This window comes from Sprattus sprattus (assembly GCF_963457725.1).
Source record: "Sprattus sprattus genome assembly, chromosome: 12".
NCBI lineage: Eukaryota > Metazoa > Chordata > Actinopteri > Clupeiformes > Clupeidae > Sprattus > Sprattus sprattus.
The window spans coordinates 19,680,753-19,692,109 of NC_137910.1; the positions used below are offsets into that span (position 1 = coordinate 19,680,753).

General features: G+C 42.0%; 1 protein-coding gene across 1 annotated transcript; it reads right to left on the reverse strand.

Moving 5' to 3' along the window:
* Nucleotides 1-1,659: 1,659 nt before the first annotated feature.
* Nucleotides 1,660-8,052, reverse strand: pcgf5a (polycomb group ring finger 5a). The gene is made up of 9 exons (XM_080849079.1): nt 7,966-8,052; nt 6,473-6,739; nt 5,639-5,735; nt 5,430-5,485; nt 5,246-5,305; nt 4,909-5,060; nt 4,476-4,574; nt 3,635-3,724; nt 1,660-3,081 (listed from the first exon to the last, which is right to left on the reverse strand). The coding sequence occupies exons 2-9, from the start codon at nt 6,582-6,584 to the stop codon at nt 3,034-3,036; spliced, it is 714 nt and encodes a 237-aa protein (XP_080705205.1). The 5' UTR covers nt 6,585-6,739; nt 7,966-8,052; the 3' UTR covers nt 1,660-3,033.
* Between the last annotated feature and the right edge of the window lie 3,305 nt (nt 8,053-11,357).

Here is an 11,357-nt window from a genome sequence, read left to right on the forward strand (position 1 = left end):
TGGGTGACCGTACAAAAATACATATTTGTGATTTGGAAGGACAAAAAGTCACTTTTACTCTACATGGTTTTTCCTTGGGGAGAAGTGAGCTCTGAAGAATAACAGTTGACCTACTCAAAGGCTGTCAAGGACAAAGTGGCAAGCAGTTAAACACACTTTCACTGAGTATCACTCTAATCTATCAAGAAGATCGTATGTCCTGTAACTGAGTCAGCAGTATGAAGTATATATGATCAGGGTATAGTGTATAGTGATGTTAGTTCGGTCTAGACCTGTTTGAGTGACTTTGCACAATAATCATTGTACCATCCTGTATTTGCGTGGTCCTAACCTCTCTTAGTTCTGGACCATTTTTTTTTCACTTTCAGAGAGAGAGAGCGTGAACTGCAAAATAAGTAACATATGATCCCTATCATTATAAACCAGTTGGATTTAATTATGTCTGCTATTATGCGTGCTGGGCTTGTGATATCCTCAGCTTGACAACTCACTAAAAACCCGCTTGACCCACTCATGCCTGCAATCAAGTGTGTCGGGCCGTGCCAGTGATACCCTCACAGAGACAGCATGTCTGTTTGCTTTTATTCCAGCCGGGCGGAGCACACCTCTCTAAGCTCACCCACTCACATGTGAGCCCAGTGTCCATGTTTGATTAGCCATGACAGGTGTGCTTGTGATTGGCTGGGCCTCAACCTGACGACACACCATCCTTCTAAGGGTGAGGCTGGGAAACCCCTGATGTAGGTTCTCTATGTACGCTTCAACTGTAGTCCTCTAAGCAGGTTAAAGCAGTGCAAGTCAGCCCTTGAGGCTGAGCTTTTATAACAATGAGACCCTCTCTATCACAGGAAGTGCTATTCTCCTTACAACCCTTCAAGATTCTACATTAAAGGTGCCGTGCACAATTATTATTAAATACACTTTTTAGTCAAATTCAGTGAACCGCTCCTCACACTCATCATGTCTGCTCAGTGTGTGTGCTCAAAAAACTCTGGTGTTCATACACAGTCCTGGCTTTCTAAATGAAAATCAAATAAAGCCAATCAAGACGTTGCTTCAGGAGAACGAAAGGGAGGGGTGCCATTTGATTGGCTGTTGAACTCAAATATCAACAACCTTTCACCAGAATCACAGATTCCAGATACCTTTAACTCTCTCATGTAAAGTTATATGTGAAGTTTACAGGAGGTTCCTTAGCTATCAGTATTTTCCATCATTTTAGCAGTGAAGAGCCCTTTTCAGCCCAGAAGAATCCTTCATGCCAACCAAAAGTCTTTGTGTGGAAAAGTTCTATGCAAAACAAAATTGCCTTTCAAATAGCTTAGAGAATGTGCTGTAAGCTGATATGTCATTATATGTATTATTACATAATCAATGCAATTGTCATCATTCTTCCTTCTCTATGTAAAATCAAACCATCATTGATTAGGCACATCTAATGGCAACTGGACCCTCTTCAGAACAACTCTTTATCTGTCTACCAAACAATTTCTGCCTATTGCAGTACAGCCCAATCGTTTGTACTCACCGTTTCATACTTCAGTGTAGTGTATTTTACAAAACTACATCAGTTGCTGATACATTCAGTATATGTGTACAGGTACCAGTGCAACGCAACGCCTCAGCAGTCCCCTAGGTTCCAAATAATGTAGGAAGTGATGAGTAAAATGTTCTATGAAGGTTGTATTATGTAAAAATAAAATATTCCTATCATTCTAGACATTCCTAGGAACAATACACAGACAACAAGGAATAGAATGGTATCACTGCCTCATTAAATGGATTCAGTGCCTGTTGTATCTAAATTGAGATAGAGATCATAATAAAAAATCTTATTGATCTAAAGAAAGTGATATCAAACTGTTCAGTAATGTGAATAATCTGTCATAAGAAAATAAAAAATCTTTCTTGTTCACACTGTGACTAAGGACTGAATCGACTCAAATCAATCAAAGGAATCTGGAAACTAGATGCCATGAACCATTAAATGGAATATGTAGATTAGTTTTCCAAGAATTCCAGTGAATGTCTTCCTATAAAAATACTGCTCTCTGCCGTTGATGGAAAAACCTTTTGCGTAGCAGGTGCCATCCGATGCAATTTGCAAAAGGTATATTTGCTTCCTCTTGCCATCAGCGGTGAATAGAAACTATCAGTTTCCCCCCTCTCATCTCTCAGACAAACATCCATCAGTACCACACAGCACTGCCAAAAACACCATTACAGATGCAAGAGACACACAAAAGTGCCTAAGAGAGAGAGAGAGAGGGAGAGAGGGAGAGAGAGAGGAAGAGAGAGAGAAGGAGAGGGAGAGAGAGAGAGAGAATGTGAAGAAATGGTGGCAAAATGAAGAAGCTAATTTGAAAGACTGAAGAGAGAGAGAAAGAGAGAGAGAGGAGGAGAGAAAGAGAGAGAGAGAGAAGTATGTGAAGAAATGGCGGCAAAATGAAGAAGCTAATTTGAACGACTGAAGGAGAGGAGGTGTAAAAAAGTGGAGTGTGGCAGCATAAACTTTCTCCTCTGGTGCAATCAGTCCAGAGTAAATGGGACTTTGATGAGCAGAGTTTCCTCTTCATCAGCGCAGGCCAGCAGTGAGTGATTGGGAGTGTTGGTTCACCACACTCTGGACTCCTAGCCTGGACTTTGATGCCACGTCAGCTGTCATCTGTCTAGGAAGGTGCAGGGCGCCATGAAAATCAAAACTGCCTCACACACACTTTTTCATCCTTTACTTAAAAAACCCCCCCCAAACTGCAGGTTGTCATGGCAACGTGGGCTGATGTGCCGTAACCCTCACGAGTTTTGTGAGTTACTCAATCAGTGCTCTAGGTTAACCAGTCGAGAAAGTAAAACCAATGCTCTAGTTTTACTGCTCAAGTGTCATGTGTGAGTGTGTACCAGACCAGCTCTTTTGAAGGGAAATTATAAGGGAATAGTTTGGGAGACATGAAGTTATCAGTTTGAACTGTCTTTGTGTCCGCTTGGGAGTCCTTCTCCTTCTCCATCAATTCTATTAGGTAGGACACAGTCCCCTTAGCCAAAGTCAATTCGTGGACGATACTCCAGAACCATGGGATATACCTATTGAATAAAGGTGAGAGAGAGACAGACCGAACATCAAATCAATCAAGATTTTCTCACTAGAAAGCATTTCAGCACTGATCTACTACGACTACAAGCTCTAATAACAAATTTAACCAAACATGTCATATTAGTTCAGCCTATTAAGTTCACCCAGGGTCACACCACACTGTGAGGTAATGTAAGGACAATGTCACTGCAATGGTGACACCATGGATCAACCATGGCCGTCTTGTCTTCTTTGACCCCATGTGTCCTGTGGTGACTGGGCACGGAGGTACTGGGGTAACTGGAGATGTGAGTCATACTTCCATAAGGGTTGGGGGGTGGGGGGTGGGGGGGCAGAGTAAGGCCTGAAGATCAGCTGTTCACACTTCTCACAAGGTCTCCTCATCTACACCACACACACACACACACTTCACACACACACACACACACACACACACAGTGTATGGCTTTTCATTACCTACTCCATCATTCACACAGACCCTTGGTGAAGTGTGTGTGTGAGTGTGTGTGTGTGTGTGTGTGAGTGAAAGACATGGGGACTCACGCTTTCTTCTTGTAGTCTCCAGCGTGTGCGGTAGATGAACTCCAGGGTGTGGTCTTTGCCCATTATCTCCCCGTTACACAGAACATCCAGCTTGACACACACACACACACACACACGCACACGCACACGCACACGCACACACACACACACACACAAATTACATTTACAAACACACTATCATCATCATATTACATTTACAAACACACTATTATCATCCTATTACATTTACAAACACACTTTTATCATCATAAATACAGTTACAGTAACATATGGTCATGGACCACTCTCAAATAATTAATTCTATAAAATTCTATTTTTAGATATGAAAAAAGAATGCACTCTCATACTACATGTTTGCACAGAGTTGAGCTTATTCATCCCATCGTCCATTAAGATACATATTGACAAGTAACAACTAAAATAACTTATCTTTGCAGTTTTGCTTCTTTTTTTTTTTTTTAATCTAATGGTTTTATTACTTAATGCTGTTTATTTTAATTTTATTTTTATAAACAACTAATCGCTTACAGTCAACATGTGAAGCTGAGCATGTTTTTCATTAGTTATGTTGTGACATGTATGTGTACTGTGACGTTGACAAATGATTGGTATATTGTGTGATGCAGTGGCCTGGAGTCAAAGACAAGTCTTCCTTTGGGAAAATAAAGTAAACCTTACCTTACCTTACCTTAACAGAATGTTTACACGTAAATATAAACTAAAATCTAATCAGAACACTTCTGTGTGATAAAACATAGAACTAGAAAAATGGAAGAAAGTAAAAAAGAATAGTGATGAAATTATAAAACTGGAATAGTTGAACTTTGGCTGTTTCTCATACCTCATAAGAGCTTGGTAACTTCAGTTTCAGACAGAGAAACTTCTTAATGGTTCCCACAGTTACCCGAGTGGAACAGCGGATGAATTTCTTAATTAAGCACTGGGAGGTGAGAGAGGGTCAAATAAACAAATGAGCAAACTCTCGCTGGCGCGCGCACGCACGCACTCACACACACGCACACGCACACGCACACGCACACGCACACACACACACACACGCACACACACACACACAATCACACACACACGCACGCACATGCACTCACACACACGCACACACACACATAAGCACACAAACAGCCTTTCAGTACAGAGATAAACAAACATGTATACATGACTCATGCAGCCACATGGCGCAGTCACCACCAAAGCAATGGCCAAGACACACACACACAAAGCCATGGCGAAACACAGACACACACGCAAACACACACCTTTACTGTGCTTTCTCCTGATTGGCCGTTGTTCCGCAGGCAGTCCAAACAAATGGCGATCTGAGGGTCACTCCTGTGGTAGTCTCCACCTCTTCCATCATCATCTTCATCGTCGTCATCACCCAGCCGTGCTTTCTTAGGTAAAGGACCACCTTCAGATAACAAAAGGTAGCTTGCATTACCTCACGTGAATCAGCGATGTCTAACTCACAGTATTTTGCACAGACTTTGCTTACTCTACATAACAATAGCCGAATCAAACATAATACAACTCATTAACATGACATAAACAGCTCAGTCTTCTGATGCCTTGATTATGGTAAGAAGCAAGCGTTACCTTCACCGTTTCCTTTTGATTTTGTTTTCCTCCAGAATTCAAGCTCCTGCTGTTCCTCCTCTGCTAGGCAAACAGCATCAGACAGAAAGCAGAGCAGCATCAAGCACAAGGCAGAGTCAAAAAAACACACTAGGAACAAACAGCTAATGTTGAAAATGCAAAAACAGCTCATGGTTAGGCTCACTCTCTCGCAGGTCAGGCACAAGTTTGAAAATGATTTCCTCAAGTGTTTTATCCAACCTAAGGAGAAGAAGCAGATAGATTGATTAATTGGTTGGTTGATCGATTGATTGATTGATAGAAGAAAATAGAAACAGAGTGGGGATGATCAGAATGGACGGTGTCTGTGAGTATCTATGTGTGTGTGTGTGTGTGTGTGTTTGTGCTTCCTACCTTAGCATCTCTAAAGGGTTGGTCTCATGCACTTGAATGCCACACTGGGGGCATTCATTACTCTCCTCAAAGTGCTGGACAATGCAGCTCTTACAGACTGAAACACGCAGAGGGGGGAGACAGGAAGAAGTTAGTGTCACACGCATTTGTGCAACTGTACCAACACCACCTACATACTTGTTTACAGGACACTAGTGAAAGTACTACACACAGGAAATACTTTTGCAAAGGGTTATGCTTTGCAGTATTGGCATGCCCTTTACCTTACATTCTTGTGCTATGCATGTTCTGATGCTGATTGTGTCTGTGTGGGTTTGGGGAGTTGAGTGGGGGATGGGTAACAGGCGAGGACCATTTTAATATATCTTCATGAATATGACTTGGCACCCACATACCAGTGTCTGTCTGCATTATGTAATCCAACCAACGCACATCAGTGACACACGTGTAACACTAAGGCAAAGGAGAGTTTACATAGGCCTTACGGCCAGTATGTGTGCTCAATCTTTCCTCCTTCTTCCTCTGAGTGAAACTCTGATCTGTGTGCAAGTGTGTGAGATCAACATTTCTTCCTTCTTTCAGGAAACTTCAGTCTTATAAAGCACTTTGCACCACCATAAAGATGGTTTAGCAGGGGAATCATGAACATCAACCAAGACATCAATAATATAAAAATGTGCTTATACTGCCTCTCTCAAATACACAATTGAGGTAATGCGGCTCATGCAGAAGCAGTGAGCATCAGCTGTGTCCTCTCAGTGCAGACAGCCATACACTATGGACAGCACAGAGCTTGTAGTCCTGTGACTGAAGAGCTGAAGAGCAGGCACTCACAGGTGTGCAGGCATTCTGTGACCGTGGTGGGCTTGATCAAGTAGCCTTGACACAGGTAGCACGTGATGTAGCGGTTAAAGTCTCGAACCAAGTACTTCCTCTGGGCGGCCATCTTGGGTCGCAACAGAGGTCATCAGGGGGAGGGAATTGGGGGAGACAGGGAGCAAAGGTCACAGCTGAGTGTGCACTGTGCTGCATTGCCATGGCAACCACCGCATCCCTTTGCACTCTTGTCTGTCTGGGTTCTTCATTCTTCTGAGTTTCCACCTTTATAGAAAAAACCCAACAGCTTGTGAATAAATTGTAGAGTTCATCCACCAAGGATGGCAACTGTAAATAAAGTCTTATGACATAGAATGTCACCAAGTTCTTGTTGTGATGTGACATTAAAGTAATAGAATTGCTAGGAAGTATATTCTTACGTACATATTTTAAAGTTGCTGAAAAAAATCCCTGTTTGGTAAGTACATTTAACTGGGTGTGCCTATTTACAAGTTTCTTTAGGACATTTTTGTTTGCAAAACTGTGGTTTCTGAAAGCCTCTGGACACCCACATTCTAGACACCCACTGTCTCTGCTTTAGAACCATGTGGAAACCTAGTGAAAATTATTATAAAAACATTTTCTGTGTCATCATTGATATAATGATATGATATGGTAATCTGACATCTATGAATGAAACTTACTCGTCACCATGAATGCAGAGCATGATTGGAGGGAACCGCTATTGATGCTGATGAAACACGTTTATAATGTTACAATGTAGCAGGTGCACATGTGTGACATAACCGTGACTAAAACTTCACACACCTCTCAAACCTCAGGAGCTATCGAATTTCATTTAATTATTTTATCTTTACCTTGATATGGTTGTATTTGATGCTATATCAAACACTGGCTGCCACAGATTAAACTTAACATTTATAACGAGCGCTAGTGGCGATCAAGCGGTACTACATTGAGAGCATGGGGTAAAAACACAGGACGAAGACGTCATACAAATTATACTGAAATTGCTAGAAGAAAACAGTAGCTGTAAATGCGCAACAGCAGCATGCTATTCTATCCCGGCGTGTATCTCAGACACATGGACCGCACTGTACCGTTATCTCATCGCTCAGGACTGAACGCATCGCGTCATGATCTGCGTCACCTGCCTTAAAACGGCAAGAAAATTCCGTAACATATGGCAACTTGGACACATTTGGTGGGATTACAAATACAAATTGGTTTGTGTTGTGGATTATACTGGATAAGAGGACTGTTTGTGTAACAACGCAATAGTTGTTCACACTACGTAAACTAAGCTAGCTTGCCCACACGCTAACTAACGGGCACATGCCATGCTGTTTGATAGCTACAACACATGACATGATACCGTCCCTGTCCCTCCCCAAACTTTACCCATACATTCAGCGCCCGCTCGCAACACGCAGGTTCACACACACAGTCACCTACTTAATGAACCATCCTGAACATACTACAAGGCTTACCGTCAGGTAGCTACCACGAGAGAGTGACGACTGTTGAAATACAGAGCGACGAGAGATTCACATCACGGCTCCCGAACGGGGAATTTTAGGGAGGGTGAACGGCGTATGTAGTAAACTAGCTGAGAGAATACGGAACTAGCACACGCATTTGCACTAAGGAGCGCAGAACGGGAGAGAGGGGGCGGGGGAGTTTTCGGTGGTTGTTTTCGAGGGTGATTTGTTCTGCCGCCGCAGATATACCCTACCTGACAATAATTACACGAAAAGTAGGACAAAAATACGCCAGAGCCTATTACACGTTATAACAATAAAGAATAGCTCTAAAATATGGTAGAACGTATGGATGAAACGCAAAACATTTATAAGTAGGCCTAATGTATTCATTGTACAGTTGACAAAGATTTGATCAGAGAATTTTGAGGGATGTGCGTGAGTGCACTTGTGTGTACGTGTGTGTGTGTGTGTGTGTGTGCGCGCGCGCGCGCGCGTGTGTGAGTGTGTCTGTGTGTGTGTGAGTTGAAGGGTTTGGTGTTAGGATAGCGTAAACTACCTGTTAGATTTTACGTTATACAGTATGGCCTGAAACTAGGCGTAGGTTAACCTTGTGAAATAAGGCAAAGGTTAACATTGGGCTTCAACCAAGTGATATAGGGACAGGACAATACAGTTCAGCAAACGCTGTGTGAAAAAGGCTATGAGCTATATAACTTTGTATGAATCCGTTCGTTGACAGGTTCACAGATACAGCATTCAGCCATCATGTATTGTAGCCTATTAGAATGCTTAGGGCCTGATTTACTAACAGGATTGCGCCCATTTTCTGGCGTAAAATAGAGGTCGTAACGAAAAACGGTATTTACTAAGCTGGCGCAGCGCATATTAACGCTTTGAGGGTGTGTACCTGCAAACAGGTGGGATGGTTCGGAAACGTGGGTGGTAACGTAGGCGTGTAGCGCTATTTAATGGGAAGAGTGCGCCTAATGATGAACTGCGTGGTATTTACTAAACTGCCCGGCGAGCGCCATCTCTGATTTGCAGGCTAATTCTCCGCCTCATAAAAGCACGTCTTAACCAAGCGCATTTCCACTGAGTCTGAAAACGTTGATATGGCAGCAGCAAGGCAAAGACATAGACAGAGACAGCGAACAGAAATATTTGTTTCAACTCGTATAATTCATATATATGAAATTAAACTTTCCGAACGTAATTGGAGAAATTGATCGCACCCACATGCAAACAGTCCCACCTTCAATCCGCGGACACGTTTACCGAAACAGAAAGCACACATATTCAATGAATGTCCAGGTCATATGTGATGCCAACATGACCATTACTTACGTGGAAGTGGTCTGTCCATGACAGTTTTATCTTTCGGAATAGTGCCATTTATCCATGATTGAGCAACGGTGATTTTGGAGAGGCCTGTCTACTTGGTAAATGTATTTGTTTCAGTGGGGATATATTGTAGTGAACCCATGTCCCTTGTAGAACGTATTAAGTTCGCCATGTACACATATATATTGTTATAATAGACAGTTTATGCATTAATGCCACCAATAGCATATTATTTATAATCGTGTTCTTTTAAACATCTCGCTGTAGATGATGGCGGGCAAAACAACAATATAACCCATTGAATCAGGTTCAGTGATTGAGCGAACGTGAACCAATATATCTATCTCGCTATCTATTCGCTATCTATTCGCTGAACCTTATATTTTTCTTCCTCGAATCTCCATGGTGGCAGTAACTTGCTGGCAAGTTCTCCAGTCTTTTAACGGTGCGCTAAATAATGATTGCCCAGCGCGTATCTGACTTGATAAATATCACGGAAAATGCGGGGAATCACCGTGCGTTAATGTGCGCCTGGCAAAGATGCGTTCGCAAATCAATCTTAGTAAATCAGGCTCTTTAAAGGGCGGAGTAAGCACAGTTTGCCCAGCGCAGATCTGGCTTGATAAATACCAAGTAAAATGCGCAAAAACACCGTGCGTTAATTTGCGAACGCAGATTAAGAAGCGCTCGCATATTAGTAAATCAGGCCCTTAGAGTGTAATTGTCTGAATGTGTCATGAATCAGGGCCTCGTTTCCCGATAACGATGTATCTTAACGGCCTACGTGGATTTTCGCGACATCGTACACTAAGTAGCACTTTGTATTTACGTGCGTTTCCCAACCATCAACTTAAAGTCAGGTGCACGAGCGCAACGTGCACGAGTTCTTAAGTAGCTTTTAGGAGCTGTTTACGTCAGGTTAACCTGTTTACGTTAATTGCTGTGAAATTAGCTAGCCTATGCGTGCATCGAACGTGCAATGTGCACTAAATTCGGGGCGGGGATAGTAACGCCATCTCTAGCAGAGAAGCCTATTTAAACTGTGTTCCCATTGTAAGGACATTTATTACGATCTGTCTGAGAGTGGGCTGTCAAAGCTAGCATCATCAAAGTCATACAGTACAGTAGGCTACATACATTCAATAAAATTAACCTACATTTGAGTCCAACTGCATGACCATTCTTGCCCTACACTTACCCTTACAATAAAGAAGTGATCCTATTTCAACCATAACTTCATTTTAAATAATGTCTTTCTTTATGACATTTAGTTTATAGTTTAGACAGCAACGTTGACATCTACAGTATATTCAACTGCATCCACTACATAATCTCAAACTTTATTTGTTGGTAACTCTCCAAAAAGGCTACCATTAACACATTTCTTAATGAAAAGGAAACATGCATCACAATAATTCTTCAGTGTAACCTGTACCTATGTGGAGTGCAAATATGTCTTGCCATTACACTACCCAACAGCCCTACGTCTGCTAACACTACAGAATGCATAATTCCTACGGGCAATGCACTAGTTTTGTATAGCCTAATCTTTATTTTCAAATACTCAATATTCTTTATTTCTATTTTGATGGGAATAGGCAGGTGAAACAATGACATTCTCATGATGTGCTATACACAGAAACATCGTTTGGATTTCTTCTACATAATATACAACCATCTAGCTAGAAGCTACCATATAAGCCAATGGAGTGGTGGCATAAGCGCTAAATGTGCCATCAAACTACTGTTTGAAAGCTTCAGTCAAGACCTAAATACTCTGCATTGGTCGCGTAGCACATTTCCGATCAAACCGAGTCATTATAAACATATAAAAAGTTGTGTAGATAGCTTTATTCATGTAAAATATTCCTCGCTTCAAGTAGCCATGTTTTTTTTTTTTAATTCCCGTTTCTTCCGAACGACGGTCGAACGACGCCCCTGGTGGATTACATCGCTAAGTGTGAAGTTACTACTGGTCCTGACCACACGTAGAATTCCTCTCAATGAAAGATACACTTAAGCTAAGTGTGGCGTTGGGAAACCCGTCTGCAACGTAG

What these genes read in the sequence shown, in the direction of transcription:
- pcgf5a (XM_080849079.1), bottom strand. Translation starts at nt 6,584, where the DNA reads ATGGCCGCCCAGAGGAAGTACTTGGTTCGAGACTTTAACCGCTACATC. An exon ending in AACCCTTTAGAGATGCTAAG is followed by an intron (nt 5,486 to 5,638) that starts GTAGGAAGCACA and finishes TCTTCTCCTTAG; the next exon opens with GTTGGATAAAACACTTGAGG. An exon ending in TGTGCCTGACCTGCGAGAGA is followed by an intron (nt 5,306 to 5,429) that starts GTGAGCCTAACC and finishes TTTGCCTAGCAG; the next exon opens with AGGAGGAACAGCAGGAGCTT.